Source organism: Carcharodon carcharias, chromosome 2 (genome assembly GCF_017639515.1).
Source record: "Carcharodon carcharias isolate sCarCar2 chromosome 2, sCarCar2.pri, whole genome shotgun sequence".
Taxonomy (NCBI): Eukaryota; Metazoa; Chordata; class Chondrichthyes; order Lamniformes; family Lamnidae; genus Carcharodon; species Carcharodon carcharias.
Window position 1 is genome coordinate 200,848,155 of NC_054468.1, and position 20,913 is coordinate 200,869,067.

Below are 20,913 nucleotides of genomic sequence, written 5' to 3' on the forward strand. Positions count from 1 at the left end.
AGTCACACAAACAATATCAAGTTCAACCCTTATTCCCAGCTTTTCTAGCGTTAATTTACAGGCACCTTTGATTATTGATCTCTATCTTTTATCAGAAACCAACACCCAATGTATTATTATGGAATCTAATTCCAACATTGCCTTATCAGGAAAAGATGAGAAGGCCAGTCTGACGCTTGTTCCTGTGTTTAAAGGACGGGAGCCCTTTTATTTGTCTCGCTTGATAGTTAATGGCCGGATGCGATAAGGTCCGCTTGCTGTTATCCACAGTGATGGTTGTCAATCTAAAATTAGTCATTGATGAGGGTAGCAGCGTAGCACTAGCGCTGGGTGCGTGCAACGTGGAAACATCCTTATCTCCCGTAGACAATTACCTTTTTTTTCCCAGCATAAGCCTGCCCCCGGGGGGCAGTCGGTTTAACATGGCTCAATTGTACCGGTACAAGTGCTGACGTGTGAACAACGCGATGGGAAATTAAATGAGACTCGCCTCTCCTGTAATCTCTGGAGGTATAAATAGAGAGGCGCGAGGTTTGTAGCGAGCGGAGTCCCCTCGGTGTTTCTCTGGATATATCTGGGCATCATGGAATACGCCAAGCAGATAGTCACTTCAGAAACTAAAGGTGTGTGCTGCGCCAAGAAGTTTGTGGCCAGTTGCTTTGAGGGCTACAGCGACTTGACTTCAGAACCGAAGAAAATCACGGTGCAATGGAAGGACGAGAGGAAGCGTGGCGGAGAAGATGCCCTTTTGGTTTTGGAAGAAGCCTACACAAGCATCCTGAGAGGGTTAGGGGAGAATCCAGAAAGGCAGGGGCTGCTGAAGACCCCGAGGAGAGCCGCCAAAGCCATGCAGTTCTTCACCAAAGGCTATCAGGACAACATCCCCGGTAACGTTCTCTTTGAATCTATTGGTTGGCTTTTCTTCATTGCGTTTGTCTAACCGCAGTTTAGCCAACAAATAATGGTTAACGTTCACTCCAAGACGTAAGTCATTTAGCATTTGAAGAGCTGCTTTATCGTAAACTGTGACTTACTTTACATTGGCGCTCAAAATAGGTTAACCCTACTGTCTATTGAGGCTTGAAGTAACCCGCAGCAACTGGTTTGATGCAGATTGAAAGGGGCGAGTTGGTGTCCACCGTCTCGCATCTCTAAGGAGTGACAGCGTAAACTCTCTGGGGTCAGGTAGAAGGATGGTGCCCGTCAGTTTTTTTGCCTTAGAAGTTGTCACACATTCATATGACCCAACTGTTGGCTCTGGTCACATCCACTGCCTGGTCAGTGTGCTTTTAGCACAGACAGCCAGGGGTGCTTGAAGAAGAACCAGATGTCCAGTGCCCTCATTTGTGTCAGCTGTGGCTCAGTGTGTAGCGTTCAAAAAGTTGTGGATTGAAGTCCCGTGCAGAGACCACAGCACAGAAATCAAGGCCAAGGGAGTGCTGCACTGTTGGAGGTGCGATCTTCTTCTTCTTCTGGCTTGTCCCATTTTACTTGCGGTTGCCACAATGCCAGTTGAACGCCCTTCTCCATCTCCCCCTGTCAGTCACCCATTCCTCTTCTAATCTTTACATTTAAGTCTCTCACCACCACATCCTTCTATCTGCTCTTAGGCCTTCCTTTTCACCTTCTTCCTGGCAGTCAGCTTATATTTGGCCTAGTCCCAAGCCCAGCTGAATGGGGAGGGTTAGTGGTAGGAAGGGCATCTGACTGTAAAACCATCCAAATCCAAATGATAGTTGATATGAATGGAAGTGGCACTGTTGGAGGTGCGAGCTGTTGTGATTTATGCCTTAGAGATATGCAGAGATGACACACAAGTTTCTATGGATTGTCATGCCAAGGAGGCATGAAAAAAGAATCTAAAAGAAATTTGTTTCTCTTGTTTTTTTTTAAATGGACAATTGCTGGGCTGATAAAATGGCTGCAGCTAGACATGTGCTGGTAGTTTTGTAAAATTCTGAGAAGTTCCAATGGACCAAAGAGAACACATCAACCTCCTGGAATGTGACTTTTATTGTATGAACATTCCAGCCAAGCCAACACAAAGGACTAAAAGATGAGGTATCTACCTGAGTCAGCACTGGGCAAAGGCAGAGTTATTTGTGGCTCATCATCTCCAACATTGTGCTAATGTTACCTGCTCAAAATGCAATGGATTTTAACAAACAGGCCTTAAAGTGCATCATTAGCTGAATGGCTCTGCCCGAAACCACCCTGTCACATGACCGACACTTGAGCTGTTTGAATTGCTTTTATTATACAGCCTTTGAATTCTGTCTTCATTTGCTGTTTAACCTCAGAAGAGATAACAGGACTCCAGTCTATAGCAGTCTGCCTCTGATCTCTGTCTCTCTCTCTCAAAGCCTGGTCTCCAGAAAGAATCCTGTGTTTCGCCTACAAAGTAAACTAATTCCCAGAATACAAGACTGCTTTGCTGCATCTTCACCTGCCTCAGCTTTCAACTGAGCTCCTAGGAAAAAGATCAGGAATTCTGCCAGACAAAGCCAATTGAAAGAACAAAACAAAAACAGAAACAGAAATACCTGGAAAATCTCAGCAGGTCTGGCAGCATCGGCGGAGGAGAGCACAGTTGACGTACTTAGTTCTGTTGAAGTGTCCTGAGGACTCGAAACGTCAACTGTGCTCTCCTCCGCCGATGCTGCCAGAGCTGCTGAGATTTTCCAGGTATTTCTGTTTCTGTTTTTGTTTTGGATTTCCAGCATCTGCAGTTTTTTGCTTTTACCAACTGAAAGAACCTTCCTTGGACAGTGACTTACTGGACTCCAGACTCAAATGAAACAATCATTCTTATTTTGTCTCTGGTCTTTGCCCTGTTCCTCTTTCTTTCTCTTATCCTGTGAATGTACCAGGGTTACGTAGAGACGACCCCTCCCTGTGCTTTGAGTGTGTGTAAAATAAACTAACCCTCTGATTTTACCTTATCTCAAGTTTGCTGTGGGGTTATTAATAGAGGATTGGATCACTCCAAAACAGGGATTGGGGAAAATATGCCACCAGTTATAAAGGGGGAAATCAAAAATTAAAAAACATGTTTCCATTTACAGATGGGTGGTGAGAGGAGAAATCAGGGCTGTTTAATTTAAACCCTACCTGTCTGTAACAACGTGCATAAGTTTTATTTACAGTACTTTTAAAATGTCTGCACTTTAATGCTTCTAGCTGCTTGCTTGCTTTCAGTTTAGTTTCAGTTTCTCTGTAACCACACACAAGCTTCACTAATAGCACACAGATCAAAGATTCAATAGACATACATAATCAAACACCAAACAATTGAACTATTAAATACTATATCCCTTTTAAATCCAAAAGACCTTATTTTAAACAACAAGCATACTTACATCGAGTCATTTCTTAGAGTTCAGCGTGTACATTTTCTCTAAGCACAGAAATAGTCTTTGAGATCCAAAAGTTGTTGATAATGGCATTGAGATCTACAAGCTTGAGGTTGTGATTCTACGTGTTCAGCTCAATGAGGCAGGTGATCAACATCACAGTTGGTTATTGGAAAAGGAAATGTATCCTCATAAACTGTCCTTGAAATATGCTGGTCTGCTTGCTATCAAGCATTTTATGTTCCACTTTGACTTGTCATCCAACAGATGAGCATTGGTACTGAGCAACCGCTTGACCTGCTTTGACCCAGATAGAGATGATGTGAGTTTGTTTTTGCGATTTGCCTGTTTGATGTGAACCTAATCTCCAACTTCAAATCATAGTTTCCTTGTGCACTTGAGTACACTTTTGCTTTACCTTGTCGATTTGCAATTTCTTCTGCTTTCAATCTGACATTCTCATGGGATGGTGGTGAAAGCTTAAGAATGGTCAGTGGCACGTGAAAACTACAACCAGTCATCCGTTCAGCTGGTGCCTTTCTGCTCAGAGAGTATGGTGTGGATCGATGTGAACGAAGTAGGATAGGAATGAATTGTTCAAACATTTTCCCCTATGGCATAATAGCCTCTATCACTCTGTTGTATAATTTGGCACCACCATTTGTTTATGGATTGTGCCATGATGTCAGGTGGTGGTGAATTCCACAGCTTGTTAGGAACTCCATGAACTAACTGGAAACTGCAGTCCTCTATCTGTACTGATGTCTCTGGTAAACCCCATTTTGTAAACAACTTGTCTAGAAGTGGTGGTTATGAAATTCATGGTAGTGATTTCTAGCCATTTGTTATGTAGATCATGAACAACAAGCAAAAACGTTGATTCCTAGAATCTGCTTGCACTTCTCCAAAAATATCTATTTGGAGTTGTTGCTATGGTTATGTTGGCTGTAGAGTCGGTTGCAGAGGTGCAAGGCATGGTTTAACAGATTTTTCACTGAGCTTACAAGCTACTCAGTTTCTTATGAACTCTTCTATGCAGCTAGCCACCAGACAGCTTCATGGGATCGCTTTTTCATCTTAACAGCATCTGGATGTCCTTCATGGGCAACATGCAATACATGTTAATAAAAATCTCTGCGCAGTTATTTGTGATAAAACTTGGTAGTACCAAGGAATGATGACCAACTCTTTCATGTTTGGCAGGGTCAGAGGCACATTAGCGGCTTTGGCATTGTGTGTAGGATGTGGAATCAACGTTGTTGCTTGTTGTTCATGATCCAGCTGCAGCCACTTTGTACCCTGGAAAATCAATTTTGGATGCTGCAAATGTGGATTGTGAAATAGAGAAAGAACTGATCCGGTACTACATTGCACGCAATGAGCTCACATTGTTTGATGACAACAGTATCGCACATGGAACCGAGCAGTTATCCTAAAAGTGCTACAGTAACATGTATTGCATAAAAGCAAAATACTGTGAATGCTGGAAATCTGAAATAAAAACAGAAAATGCTGGAAAAACTTAGCAGGTCTGACAGCATCTGTGGAGAGAGAAAAACAGAGTTAATGTTTCGAGCCTGTATGACCCTTCTTCAGAGCTCTGATTTTCTCTCTCCACGGATGCTGTCATACCTGCTGAGTTTTTCTAGCATTTTCTGTTTTTATTTCAGATTTCCAGCATCCACAGTATTTTGCTCAGAGGGCCAGCACAGACTGGGGGAGATTTTATGGAACCTGCAAGAATGGGAAACTTAATTAGGTGGATGTGAAATCTTGATCTCCCAAAGGTGTATAGGTTTACAGAGCAGAGATAAAGTCAACGGTTTGCTTGTGGCATGTTGACCTCCCGCTGGTCTGTGGCAGGTTCATATTTATCATACAATGGCTATGAATACTTATTAGCATAAAGCTTTTTAAAATTATATTCTACCTTTAAGATAAAGTCAGTGGCTCACAAGAATCTCATGACACCCAGTTCGCATTTGTTTAAAGGCTCTATGCACCATTGGCTTTGTGCAGTTGTGTGTGAATTCAGCAGTTTTCCTTATTTAATGGCACAAGGGAAGGGGGGTGGGGGGGTGGCAAGAGAGTGGCAGCTTGCATGGAAGCTTGGAAATAGCAAGGCTGATTAAGGATATGAAATGGGGTTGGGGTCATAGAGGAGTGAAGTGGAAGGGGCCTGGTATCCTAGGTGTGGTGGTGGAGGTGCGGAGAGAGTGGTGATGGGGGCACTCAATCAAAGTAAGAAAATGAGGGGCCTAAAGGACAGTTCTGGACTGTTCAAATGTGTCTCCATCTCAGGATGATGGCTGGCAGAGCTCTGACAGGGCTTTGAGTTCACCACCTTCTTCAGTTCTCTGCCCAAAGACAGGTCCAACCCCTGTCACCTCCACCACTGGTAGGGCAAGGAGTCAGGCCCTGGGTCCACCTCAGCCAGAACAGGGATCAAATTCTGTGCTGTTGGCACCAATCTGATTCACACTAGTTGTCTAGTCAACAGAGCTAACCGTCACCACTGCTAACCGCCGCTTTCCTGCCATGGAATTGCGCATGTCTCCCGTGCATGGTGCCAGCATTTTAAATTTTATTTGTATTTTCATAGGAAACGGGGGAAAAGCAAGAGAGTGGAAGTGGCGCACAAGTTGTCCAAATCCCTGAAGCATGTAGGAGCACGGGGATCACTGCTGTCTGGTAACCCATGACCTTAGTCTTTGGTTTGAGATGCTAGTCCTCAAGTATTCATTTCCTTAGTCGATCCAAAGACTGATTTGGCACACTGGAGCAATGATGCATTTTGTTCTTGACGTCTACCTTCATCAAGAGGAGGCTCCCAAGAAGTGAAAAATGGTTCACATTTTTCAGGATCTCGCCATTGATCTTAATTGAGAGGGCGAGGTGTTGTGGTATGGAAGATGGGTAGAAGAGGACATTAGTTTTCCAGGTTTTTAGTTCAGTTCTAATATTATGATTGCTTATTCTAGATGCTTCATAAGTTTTAATTTATGTACCATTTCTGTCATTGCTTAAGAGTTGATGCAGAACTTTGGCCACAGTGACTATTTGATAAACCTCTAGAAAATGCACTCCTCTCTAACCCTGCCTTACCTGTTATCTCAGTTGCTATCTCAGTAATTGAAATTCTTTGTACTTCATGTTTGGCCTATTTACAGACAGCCCTGGTCTATTTCTTTAAGAAAAGCATAGGTTGGATGTTTCTTGTGTTGTAATGACCAGAATTGAATGCATGTGCAATGTGCAGCCTGACATAATGCACCTTCGGCAAACTGGCTGCAGACCTAAACTCTATTGATTTTCCAAAGCTTTCTCTTTGCTTTATTAATTGCCCCTCTATCACTAGCTGGCCAGGTTGTTCTTGGGTACCTGAAAGAAGAAAGGCAGAAGGGTAAGGAGAGAGTGAAGGGATGGGGGGGATGGATGTGGGGAAGCAAGAGATACATCCTTAGACCAACTACAGTTTGTAAATGAGAAGACATAGTGGATGAGAGGTAAGTGAAATGTGAGAAAGCAGTTTAGGTATGATCATACCATCATCTTCAATGCTTTCAGCATCAGTGCTGGCCACAACCTCAATCAGCCACTTCAATGATGGCGAGCACCATCTCCTCTGTGAGGATGAGGATGCAAGTACTTTTTTTTATTCATACATGGGATGTGGGCATTGTTGGCTAGGCCAGCATTTATTGCCCTTGAACTGAGTGGTTTGCTAGGTCATTTCAGTGGGAATTTAAGAGTCAACCACATTGGAGTTACATGTAGCTGAGACCAGGGGAGGGTGGCAGATTTCCTTCCCTAAAGAGCATTAGTGAACCAGATGGGTTTTTATGACAATTGGCAATGGTTTCATGGTCACAATTAGACTTTTAATTCCACCATCTGCCATGGCAGGATTCAAACCCGGGTCCACAGAGCACTACGCTTAGTCCCTGGCTTACCAGTCCAGTGACAATACCACTATGCCACCGCCACCCCCATGCCTATCCCCACCTGGTTAGCTGCTGCTGCCTCCAGTTGCACACCACCTTGTGCTACAAAAGAGAGGGAAGCTTGTCAGTGAGTGCAGTGCAATCTGTTTAGGTGATGTGCCTCATATGGTTCAATAACTAGCAATGTGTACAAGCTGTGAGATGTGAGGTGTGAGACTTGGAGCAATGTGAAATGTATAAGGGTGCAGTGAAATATGGGTCGTGGTTTATAGAGTTTGTCAGTAGGTGAACAAGGGCAGTGATGAATGGAGTAGTGTGTGAGGCTCATCATTCATTTGTAAGGCTATAGCTTTTGAAGATACATTCACTGACCTTGGTCAGTCAGATGAGGACATTGAACTTCTTGTGGCACGGCATCCAGGCCCTGCTTCCATTGCCTTTGCAGTGTCAGTCTGGAGGGCCTTCAGGTCCCCTATGGATAGAGGACCTTCTCCTATCCACACCTACATCAAGACCTCTAGTGCTTTGATGGAGAAACACTCTGCCCACGTTGTGACATTATTCAGAGTTCTCTTTGTAGGAGGAGATGGTGGCTTAGTGGTAATGTCACTGGATTAGTAATCCAGAGGCCCAGGCTAATGCTCTGGGAACATGGCAGTTGGTGGAATTTAATTTCAGTTGATAAATCAGGAATATAAAGCTATTCTCAGTTATGTTGACCATTACAACTATCATCAAGGAATAACCTATTTGATTCATTAATATCCTTTAGGGAAGGATATCTGCCAACCTTTCCTGGTCTAGCCATCATGTGAATCCAGACCCACAGCAATGTGGTTCATTCTTAACTGTCCTCTGAAATGGCCGAGCAAGTCACTCAGTTCAAGGGCAATTAGGAATGGGCAACAAATGCTGGCCTTGCCAGCGACACCCACATCCTTTGGGGAAAATCCTCTTTTCTGGCCACTTCCAGCACCTGCTACAGCTATAATGCACCCCCTTTAAGAGGTGTAGGTTTACTTTAAGGGCTGCTAGCCTATCATGAACAATGACCCCCTACTGAGGAATGGAGCTGCTGAACAATGCATTTAGCAATGCTACAGGACACAATCACGGTACACACATACATGCATACGAAATAGGAGCAGAAGTAGGCCATTCGGTCCCTCAAGCCTGCTCTGCCATTCAATAAGATCATGGCCGAACTATTTATGTTTCAAATTCCACATTCCCATCTACTCCCGATAACCTTTGATTCCCTTTCCTAACAAGAATCTATCTACCTCCACCTTAAAAATATTCAATGACCCATATTCAACGTTAGATTTAGCCCATGAGAATTGTCATTTTGCATCCAGACTTGTGGGGTAAAAGTAATACATGGAGCAATGTCATGTCATATTCATAAAGCAAGCAGTCATAGATAAGAGCATGTTTGCAATTATCATTAGATAATAGCATGAAACTTACGGTCAATGGTTTTATTGTAGCAGTCCTTAATGCATGTGTATCAAATGTCCCTCTATGCTATTTAATGGAGGCATTAATTTATTTATTTTAAACAAGTTAATGCTTCTGTTTAAATATATGTGAACATTTTGTAGACCTCCAGTATTGAAATGCTGAAATATAACATGTACTTTTTTGACTTTGTGCTCCCAGTAAGGAGCTTTTCCTGCCTGAAACACATGTTGGGAATTTAGGCACTCGGGGAAACCAAGCCTGAAACAAGCCTGATTTTCCAGCATTTGTTCCTGGTGGGCGAAGCTCCTCATCAGAAGCACAAAAGCTGAAAACTAGCCATAAATCCAGTCGTCATTTTTTTAGACCTCCATAAATTTTTTATCTCCATAGTGACTATTGAAACTAATGGCAGCTTGTCTCTCATGAATGATTCGTCTCATTGCATCACATGAGGAAGAGTGTCAGATCACTGATTAGCAAACTAGGGAAGTACTTTTGTGACTAAGGCATGAGAACATTGACTAAAGGAAAATCCATCTGTTTAAAGCATTGCTTAACCTAAGTTTCATCCCCAACAGTGATGTGACGTTAATACCAGGAATGGAGGAGGAGGGCTGTTAAGGAGACCTGACTCCAGCAGCATTTAAGATACTATTACTAAATTAACATGTGGAAGGCTGCATCCTTAGCAGCCCATTCACTCCTCATCTCAATAGATTGATGTTTTGTCTTGAGCTTGTACTAATTTACAATCTGCACAGACTACCTGTCCAAAATGTAGACATTTGACAGTTCACTGAAATAACAATGGTTTTAAAATGTCAGCGACTCTCAGGCAGGATTCATACCACAATGAACGCCGGAAGCTAATCTTCTAATTTTTATTCAATTGTATTAAGTATTGATTTCATGAATTGTCACTCTGCACAATAGCTTCAATTAATTCTCATTTAAGGGATAACTGGAGCTAAATCATTTTTAATGGAAATGCTAAATACATAAAACTTGCTTTACTCATTTGACCCCTAGTAGAAAGCTATCTACCTACAATATCTGAATGTTGACAGTTGTATGCAATTTATGAAGGTTTAATATTAAAGAAAACAATCAAATGGAAGTGCCTCATGTCACAGTTTCATCTTATGGTAAATAAACTGAATATAGGCTCGACAGATGATTTCAGCAGCTTATGTTTGACGACAATACCTTTAAGCTTGAGCAGATTCCTAACTTGGTGATTAATACACAAATCTATTTAAAGTGATACTTTGTCTTTCTGTATCAGCTGTTACAATACAGATAGGCAATTAAATCTACTACATAAAAGATGGGCTATAGGATTTTTACATCACAACACCAATTATCAGTCAAATTGTGGCAAATGATGACACCGTAAACCAGACAAGTAGCTTTTTCAGGCAGCAGATGTGGTTCTACCATCATGGAAGGGTATGTGAGGGCCAAAAGATTGAGGTGGGGGGTTATCCCTTTTGCCTGATCCTTGCTCCTCGATTCATGCTTTACATTGGCTTAAATTCTCTCTTGCAAAAGTATAGGGCCTTAAATAAAGCATCATTTGTTATACAAATGAAGAGGATTTTACCTTGTGAAGTGAATTTAAAATCACCAAGTTGAAAATTGGTGGGAAGAGGTCTGGGTGGGGGGGGGGAGTTGGTGTTGGGGTGAGAGGGATATTTTACCCTTTATAAGTCCAGCTGAAAATCCTGGAAATTGGAAAAACCCAGACCTGACACAGCCAGGTAGTTGTCCTGGTGTCCTGCTGGAATAATGTGGAATCCATAAGGAGATTCATGGTTACAGAATTTTACTGGGCAGAGGCAGGACATGTGGCACACCATGGCTGTGCCGGTTCTGAAAGCACAACCAATTAGTCCCATTTCCCTGCTCTCTCCCTATAACCTTGTAAATTTTTCTTCATCATGTACTTATCTAGTTCCCTTAGAAGAACTGGCAAGTACAAATTAATATATTGCTCGATCAAACCAGCCCAAAAGTAAGGCACCAAATAAACAGGTTCAAAAATAGTTCAAATTAAATAAATACAGACTTTAAGTAAAAGTTAGTGTCAGTAAAGGCAATCATGAAGCTACCAGAATATCATAAAAACCCATCTGGTTCACCAATATCCTTTATAGAAAGAAATCACACATCCTTACCTGGCCTAGCCTGTATGTGACTCCAGACCAAAGCCATGAGGCTGACTCTTAACTTCCCTCTGAAATGGACTGGCAAACCATTTAGTTGTATTCAAGAATGCAGCTCATCCCCGCCTTCTCAAGGGCATTTAAGGATGGGCAATAAATCCTTGCCTTGCTGGTCAATTTTAACCTTACCTGTATAGCCACGCAGGTAGACTATTAAAATTACAGGTTGCTCAAACTATTTCTTCCCTTTCTGTTTCGGCTTTTCTCATGTTATTTTTTAAACGTTCACTGGCTGGGCCAGCATTTATTGCCCAAACCTAATTGCTCTTGAGAAGGTGGTGGTGAGCTGCCTTCTTGAACCACTGCAGTCCATGTAGTGTAGGAACATTCGCAATGCTGTTACATGGGGTCACCATAACACTGGTTGATCAGTCCTTCATATCAACCGTTATTTTTGCATTTGGTGGGTGGTTTTACAACCGGATGCCCTTCCTACCGTGAACCCTCCCCATTTAACCGGGCTGAGACTGGCACTGATACAGGTGGGCTTGCCTGCACTACTGGTGGGTTGTTGCTTAAACCATTACTATGCGCTCCAGTATTAACCTGCAGTTAATGTAGATTCTGGTAGTTGGATGAAGTGGCTGCCTAATAAAACAGGTAAACGCTTTATACCTTGAGCAACCAGATACCATTTTTAACCAGGACCTGAATGGGAAGTTGACACGCTTTCCCATGAGGTTAAATCAACTGGGAAGCTAGAGGGAAAGATGAAAAAACTCTGGGTTAAGTTCAGAAAATTGCTGTAGCCTCTTGCTGCATCAGGCAGGTGAGAAGTTAACTAATTTCCACTAAAAATTAGCTTCAAATTAATGAGTGCCCCCCCCCCCCCCCCCGCCTTTAAAAATAATTGCGGGAGCAATTTTTTCCTCATATGTTTAAATGGCCGTATATGCCTTGAAATTTTAGAGACCGCCATTTAAGGGGAAATACAGGGCGGAATGGTCCCACATTTGAACTAAATGTGGTAGCGGACAGGTGAAGTGACATTTTACCTGCCGGTTGTGATGGCAGCTTTTCATGCCGTATCATTCCAAACCCACCACATTAATTATGCGTTCCCAAGAAACATGCCGTTTCCGTAGTGGGGCAGGCTCTCATGCACCAACCACGCCATCAACTCGCCGCTTCATCATGCTGGGCTTCATATTTAAAGTGCAGCTGCGTACAAACCTCTCAGTGCTTCCAGCCTAGGACTGCTGCTCAGAAGACATGACCCCAAAAGGCAAAAGGACTGCAGCCCCCAGGTTCAATTATCTATTCCTCGAGCGTCTTTTGGACACTGTGGATGTCTGTCATGATGTCTTATACCCCAGCTTTGGCTGCAGGATGGACAGCAACATCTTGGGAGGCAGTAGCTGTAGTGGTCAGCACCAACGCCCTGCAAAACAGGACAGCCACCCAGTGCCGCATGATAAATGATCTCCTCCGTTCTGCCAGGGTAAGTCACTGTTCTCATCACTCTCAACTCACACACTCACAAACCCATTACGCATCCACAGAGCCCTCACACACAGCCAGTGCAAGGGACATCACCATTCGTTCTTTCACACTCATCGTCATTGTCCTCATCCCATCCAGGGGATCTCTCACCACCCACATGTGCCAGGCCTGGCAGGCATCCTGCTTACACACTCTCCATCTCTATTCGTGCAGGACAAGCTGGCATACAACAACAGGGAGAGATTGCAGACTGGTGGAGGAATGCTCGAAATCAAGGTCCTCACAGACTTTGAAAACAGAGCCATCCAGCTGGCCGGCGAGGATCTGGACCGTTCCTGTGCTGATGGTGAGGTCGGCGGTGCTCTACCAAGTGAGGATCCAGCTGTGCGGCATCCATCAGACAACCATGCTGTGAGTGATGTGCCCTATTTCACAGGCCACTGCCAAGCACTAATTATCTCCCCTTGCTTTCACAGGCACATCTGCCAAGTAGTCGGTGGAGCCCATGACCCAGGGTCTCCAAACAAGCCCTGAAGAAACCTCTGAAGTGGAATCTGAAGGTACTCTCCTTGAAGTCCTGTCACACCGCTCACCCACATCCTCCAGCGGCGCAAACGCACACACCTCAGTGGGACCTAGAGTTAGAGTAGCCTCAGGATCACAATCTGGTGAGCACATCGCCTTTCCACAGGCGGTGGCAGGGACCTACCAGGTCCCTGGCACTTGGAGGACTGCTGGAGGCCAGAAATCTGCTGTTTCAGAGTTAGATGATGAGCCTTTGGACTCGATCATGTCACTATTGCTGGAGCTGTAAAGGCAAGCTCAGGAACATCAGGAAGGAATGTCTGCTGCACTCCTCAGGTTGCAAGGCACGATGGAGCAGTCCATCCACCTTCAGGTTGGGTGATGGTGCCAGCATGCAAATGCACTGAGGTCAACACTGGCAGGATGGCAGTTGCCATGGAGACCTTGGTCCAGGATGTCGCTTCTGCACTGCTGTACGAGCTGGACTCCATTGCTGGCGCCATAGTTGGCCTCCAACAGTGTGTACATGAGAGGGGTGGGGGCAGCCCGATGTCACTCCAGCTACCCCTGCTCCTCAAGGCATCAGCCAGGGGCCATCGGGCACCCATAGGGAGGAGGATCAGCAGGTGTGCCCCTGGAGCCATCCATCCAAGTGATCCCGGGAGCGTCCGGCCCACCCGAACCCCCTCCTCCTGTGACCTCAGCAGCTGCAGCTCTACAGGCCAAGGAGGGTGTCGGTGCCGCACAGCAGAACCCTGAAAGCAGGCCGGGGCCCTCCAGGTCTTAGCCCTCTAGAGGAAGCCCATCACAGACAGGGTGTAGCAGTCAGCAGACTGCCTCCACCTCCACTGTGGATGTTCGGGGGGGCACCAAGACGTAGCGGCAGGGTTAGGAGGGTCAAGAAGATGTAGTTGCATAGCCTGTCCATACTGTTCACTATTGCCAATAAACTCCCAAGAATATTTCCCTGCCTATGGCTCCTTGTTCTGATGAGCAGTGTTTGTGTCACTCAGATGTGCAACCTTTCTGCAAAAGATAAAGGCAGGTGTCTCAGTCCAGGGCCTCTCCCCTGTGCTTTGTGCAGCCTTCAGATCAAAGTGATTGTCCAGCCTCCAACTCCCCAGACATATTAGTGATGCCTGCACCTCAATCGTGCTAGTCATTGCTGCCAGAATGTTGTGGGCAGATGTCACAGAGTTCTGTCATTCTCTCTGTGTGCTCTCAGCACCTTAAGGCCCCCATCTCTTCAGCATCTGTGACCAGTGATGCTGTGCTTCTGAAGGGGTCAGGTGCTGAAAGTGGACAAATGATTAGATGCTTGTAAAGTTTCACGGCTGCATCTCCATGATATGACGCTGATCATGGAGCACAAGTGAGCTGCCCTCAGCCAGACAGGAGTCAGATATTCACAGAGGCTATGTGAAGATCTATAGAGTGCCCTTACTGCATGTCATCATCATCCTCCTGCAACTGAGCCACTATTAGGGCCTCCACTGCATCTCAATGACAGGAGCATTGTCACAGACGTTATGTGCGCTGCCACCAGCCAGACTGGAGTCAAATGTTCACAGGTGCAATGTGAGGATCTATGGTGTCTCCTCACTGCATGTTGTCATTATCCTCCACAAATCTAGCAGCTATGAGGGCCTCACCCAATCATCATCGCCTTTGAGGACCTCCTCAACCTAATCTCCATCAATGTCCTCCTCATCGGAAGAGACCTCCAGCTCTTGCATCTCTCCCTCAGCCAGCTCCTTTCCCCATTGCAGCTCCAAGTTGTAAAGGGCACTATAAATGATGACGATGCATGACAACCTCTGTGGACTATATGCCACCAGACTGGTCCAGGCACCGGAACCATATTTTCAGCATCCCGATGGTTTGCTTCATCAAGTTGCGCGAGTTGCAGCATGAGCCTTGGTATACCTTCGCTCTGCTGCGGTCTGAGGCCGGCGCACGGGTGTCATCAGCCACAGCCCCTGTGGGTAGCCCTTGTCCCCAAGGAGCCAAACCTGCAGCCTAGTGGATCCTGGAAGATGTCAGGGATCTGTGACCGACTGAGAATGTAGGAGTCGTGGACACTCCCTGAAAACCGTGTGCAGACCCGCAGGATGTGTTTGTGGTGGTCGCACACCAGTTGCAGATGCAGCAAATGGAATCCCTTGCAGTTGACATAGTTGATCATGTGTTGTGACGGAGATCTGAGTACCACGTGAGAGCAGTCGATCACACACTGCACCTGTGGGAAATCCAAGATCTTGACAAATCCAATCGTTCTTGCATCCTGGCTCTCCTGGTCCTGGGTGAAAAGCACAAAGTTGTGTGCCCTTGTGAAGATGGCTTCTGTGACCTCATGGATGCATTTGTGGGTGTCCATTCAATTTTCTACTGAAATCATTATTCATTTCTGCTTCCACCACCCTCATAGGCAGCGAGTTCCAGGACATTAATACACTCGCTGCAAAACTAAGTTCTTTCTTAGACCTCCCCTGCATCTTTTGCCCAAAACCTTAAATCTGTGCCCCTTATTCCTTATACCATCAGCTAATGGGAAAAGCTTTACTCTGTCTACTCCTGTTCTAATCTTGTATACCTTGATCAAAATTTGCATCACCAGCAATTGTTGCCCATCCCTAATTGCCATTGAATTGAGTGGCTTGTTAGGTCATTTCAGTGAACAATTAAGAGTCAGCCACATTATTGTGAATATGCAGGCATATGTAGGCCAGACCAGGTAAAGACAACAGTTTTGCTTCCCTAAGGGACATTAGTGAACCAAATAGATTTTTTTTTCATGACAACCAGGATAGTCCTATGGTCACCATTATTGAAACCAGTTTTTAATTCCACCAGTTCAAATGAATTTAAATTCCACAAACTACCATTGTAGTATTTGAACTCACATCCCTAAGGGAATTAGCCTGGGTCTCTGGGTTACTAGTCCAGTGACATTACCACTCACCACCCATCCCTCTGAGTCTTTATTGTTCCAGGGAGGATAACACCAGCTTCTCCAACCAAATCTGATAACTAAATTCCTTAATTCCTAGAATCATTCTGGTAAATCTCCTTTGCACTCATTCAAAGATCCTCACATCCTTCCTAAATTCCAACCCTCCACTTATCAACCATTTTCTAACCATCCGCCAACTATTAGGCAGAGAATCACAAGCTGGAATATTAACATGAGGTCTGTGTTCCCGAAGAGTTGAGCCCATTGTCTGCCATAGGTCAGCTGGTAGTATTTTTGTCTCTGATTTGGAAGGTTGTGGTTTGACTCCCATTCCAGAGACTTGAGCACAAAAATTAGGCTGACAAAATATTTAGTACTGAGGGAGCGCTACACTGTTGGAGGTGCTATCTTTCCGATGAGACATTAAAGTTAGCCCCATCTGCGTTCTCGGGTGGACATGAAAGACCCCAAGGCATTATTTTGAAGAAGAACAGAGGAATTAACCCTGTGTCCTGGTCCACATTCACTCCCAAACCAACAACACTCAAAACAGATTATCTGGCCATTGCCACAATGCCATTTCTGCCTCCTTTCCTTCATTACATCAATGACAGCACTTCAAAAGTGCTTTATTGGCTATAAATCACTTTGAGACATCCTGAGGCCATGAAAGCTGCTACATAAATGCAAGTCTTTTTTTTCTTTTAAATATACTTTGGGATTTTACAGGATAATCTAGGTCCTGATCCCTTTAAACAACGGAGCAATGTCTGTTTAATGTCTTTTTTCACATTGCATAAATACATCCAGTGACTAAGAGATTAGCAACAGAAACAATTACACATGTGAGGATTCATGAAGAAGAGATATAAGCATGTAGATTTAATCTGCTTACACTGTTCAAAGCTAGAAGTTCAAGTCCAGCTAAACTTTTATGTGTTGTACCTTTCATTTTCTTAATAACATTTTGCCAAAGTGAGGATAACATGTGAACACATTCTGTTTATTTTTAATAAATACGTAGCATGTAACTATTAGGCCATTATGTCTCTTTACTCTGCATGACACTTGTTATGATCCTGGACCAGACCCCCAAGTTTTTGGTATGATCCAGTTAGGGACCAATAACTTTTATTTAAAGTAAACAAAGTTTGAGGTTCAAGATGCTTGCTAAGACAATAAAGCCCCAAGATTCCACAAGTTTTGAACAAACAAAAATAAACTTTACAAGGTCAGAAAGATAAAACAATTTACAATATCTATCTTATACTCTAACATTTAGGGTTAATATGAGGTACCTCTGAATTAACAAGCAAACTGTGGTCAAGCACACCACACTGCACAATTAATGGCAGATGCACCCAAGACGGATTCCATGGATTTCTCAACAGCCCACCCAGATGTCAGTAAACACCGTGAGTCAGTCAATCTTGTTAAAACTCTGACTCTCTCACAATGAATTCCAGTCTTCATCTTGAAAGATCTTGCCTTGAAATTCTCTCTAAAACTCGATCCGCCTCAACTATGGCCCACCTCGCAGGGTTTTAATCCCATTTCTCGAGATTCCATTGCCCTGGATTCCCAAGTCTGCATTCCAGCACCAACTCACAAGCACAACGTCAGATCTGTGGCCGCACCAAGCAGAGCACTGCTGCTCCAAAGGTTTACCCTCACCCCAGTGGCCCACAGCATGGAGTCACCAACCTTCTGCTGCCTCCTTCAATCACCAGGGCTTCTCCTGAGACCTCTTTAATTGCCATGGCTTCTGCTGAGCTCTCTATGATCACCAGGGCTTCTCTTGAGCCCTAACCACTTAAAGTTTGCCAACCACAGCCTATTTTCTACTTGGATCCTCTTTCTCTGCTCCTCTTTTCTTAACCGGGACCTCATCTTGTTCCCCCCCTCCCTGTGCCCTGTCTGGGACTTCCTTTAGGACCTCCCCCTGACCCCTCTCCTTGTCCCCTCTCTGAGACTGTCTCAACTATGATGCTCCGCTCCTGATCACGTGATCGGGGTTTTTGCACCATTCTCCTTTTTGCACAGGCACACTAGGCCTGTGTCCTTCACCCAAAGAAGTCCAAATGCTCTACTATGCATGCACTGCCAGCTCTTGATCCAACTCCTGTGGCCTGTTGGGACCTGGAATTCCCGGCCCCTGCTCACTGATGAGGTAAGTCCAGATGGTGTAACACACTATCATTGTTTTTCTCATGGCTCGTACCATACTATCTCATCTTTTCTGAGACTCTTAAAATTATTATCTGTAGCCAGTTCATTTCTTGACTATTTGGCTTGGTGCCTAGAACATACACTGTCTGTCCTTGCAAGTGATGAGTTCATTAACATCACAAGTTCTAATCTTGTACTGAATATGACCACTTAGAAGAGTAGATTGTTGAGAAATGTTTAAGCGAGTTATTAGACTCGACAAGTTAAAACTTATGCTCCCTTATATGCGCATTTTATGTTCAATATAAAATTTCACCAGTCTAAATGTTGACTTAATTTCTTGGTAGATAGCATAAAATATTTCAGAGCTATAAAGATATAGGAATAAATTACTCCCTTAGTTTAGCTTCAGCATCTGTCTTGTACAAATCTTCTTTCTTTCTTTTTCAGATATTCTGAATGATGCTCTTTTTGATGAAGACCATGATGAAGTAGTTATTGTGAAAGATATCGACATGTTTTCTCTTTGTGAGCATCATTTAGTTCCATTTTTTGGCAAGGTTAGTACATGATATAAAGCGTGTGTGTAAAGTAGTTCATAGAACCATGTTATTTAATAGCACAGAAGGAAGGCATTTGACCCATGGCCCCACTTTGGCTCTCTACTTATCACATTTATCTGCCTTTCCCTGTATCCTTTCTCTTTTTCAAATATTTGTGCTGTTCCCTAATAAAAAAAACTATTTTACATTCTGATTCCACCACTGTTTCTGGTGAAGCATTCGTTCAATGACCTAATAATCTTCTGCCTGATTAAAGAAATCTTCTAACCTAAATTTATATCTGCAGGTTATTGACCCAACTAGTAGAAGTAGTTTTTACTTTTTTACCTTCACAAAACTCTTCATAACTTTGAACAGATCTATTAATTTCCTCCTGCTTGAATGAAGAGTTCCAATTTGGATGTTGTTTCCTTATAAGCAAATCTTCTCATCCCTGATACATCTCAGTGAACCTCTACTCTATGACACCTCCTCCCCGGGCTTGCTTCCTTCCTAAAGTATGGTGTCCAAAACTAGCAACACAATTCTAATTTCAGCCTGCTCTATAGAAAATAATTACAAAATAGAAACCATTGTGTGCTGCTGCAGAACAAAATCTATAAACACTATAAACGTAACTGATTATGTGAGCTCGGGCAGAGTTTTAACTAGACAAGTGGTTGGGTGTTGGTGCATGCGGAGTGTTAAAATATCAAAAAATGCTGCCGTGCCCAGCAGGAAACCGTGGACATTTGCATTTAGCTGGAGCGTCTTTGTGAATATGTGGGAAATCACAGTAGGACAGGCAGGTCTGCAATTAACATTTGCTAAAAGCCAATTGACTGCACCTTTAACCATGGTTTCTGCCTTTAACTGGCAGCACACAGGGTTTCCCGGGCTTCCTGGAACTCACCAGGTTTAACAAGGCAAGGGGACAGTGGAGATTGCTGAGGAACTGACAGGCTGGGAAGCCTTTCAATACAGAGGTATGACAGCTGATTCTTACCTACGTGAAAGGAGTTGGTTCACAAGATGTGTTCAAAGCATGTGCTTTCACTGCTTTGGAGATCATTCCCAAGACTTTGGAGGTCATTTGTGCTACATTGGAGCTTTATGGGAGCAGCTAATACAGATCTACATTGGACCTCTGATGAGGAATTAGAGGAACTGCACCAAGAGCAACATCAGTCTTCTCCTCAGCCACCAGCCGTTCCACAAGGCAGAGTATGAACACAAAGCTTCAGCTCACAGGAGGCCTTCTCCAAGTATCTGGACATGTTACTTCTTCAAAAAATTCCAATCAGTTGGTTAAAAATGATTTCCCTCTCACAAAACCATGTTGACTCTGCCGGATCACCTTGAAGTTTTCCAAGTGCCCTGCTATAATGTCTATAATAATAGCTTCAAACATTTTCCATATGACAGATGTTAATCTAAGTGGCCTGTCGTTTCCTGCTTTCTGTCTCTCTCCCTTTTTGAATAAGGGAGTTACATTTGCTATTTTCAAATCCAATGGGACCTTCCTCGAATCTAGGGCATTTTGAAAAACCTAGTATGAAGCAATCAGGACCCGGGAACTTGTTGACCCACAGCTCCAACAATTTGCTCAGTATCACTTCCCGGGTGATTGCAATTTTCTTGAGTTCCTCCCTCCCATTTCCTTTTTTTTATTCATTTGCGGGATGTGGGCTTCGCTGGCTGGGCCAGCATTTATTGCCCGTCTCTATTTACCCTTGAGAAGGTGGTGGTGAGCTGCCTTCTTGAATTGCTACAGTCCGTGTGTGTAGGAACATCCACAGTGCTGTTAGGAAGGGAGTTCCAGGATTTTGACCCAGAGACAGTGATGGAACGGTGATATATTTCCAAGTCAGGCTGGTGAGTGACTTGGAGGGGTACTTGCAGGTGGTGGTATTTCCATCTATCTGCTGTCCTTGTCCTTCTAGATGGTAATGGTCATTGGTTTGGAAGGTGCTGTCGACGGAGCCTTGGTGAACCCCTGCAGTGCATCTTGTAGACAGTATATACTGCTGATACTATGCATCAATAATGGAGGGAGTGAATGTTTGTGGGTGTTGTGCCAATCAAGCAGCTGTTTTGTCCTCGATGGTGTCAAGCTTCTTGAGTGTTATGGGAGCTACACTCATCCAGGCAAATGGGGAATATTCCATCATACTCCTGACTTGTGCCTTGCAGATGGTGGACAAGCTTTGGGGAGTCAGGAGGTGAGTTACTCTTTGCAGGATTCCTAGCCTCTGACCTGCTCTTATAGCCACAGTATTTATATGACTAGCCCAG

At 44.1% G+C, this 20,913-nt stretch overlaps 1 protein-coding gene across 1 annotated transcript in view; it reads left to right on the forward strand.

Annotated features, from left to right (window-relative positions):
• Nucleotides 1-583: 583 nt before the first annotated feature.
• Nucleotides 584-20,913, forward strand: part of gch2 (GTP cyclohydrolase 2) — a 75,127-nt gene continuing 54,797 nt past the window's right edge. The window contains exons 1-2 of the mRNA XM_041207349.1: nt 584-887; nt 18,527-18,636. Coding sequence (XP_041063283.1) covers nt 584-887; nt 18,527-18,636 — 414 coding nt within the window. The remainder of the gene's footprint in view (nt 888-18,526; nt 18,637-20,913) is intronic.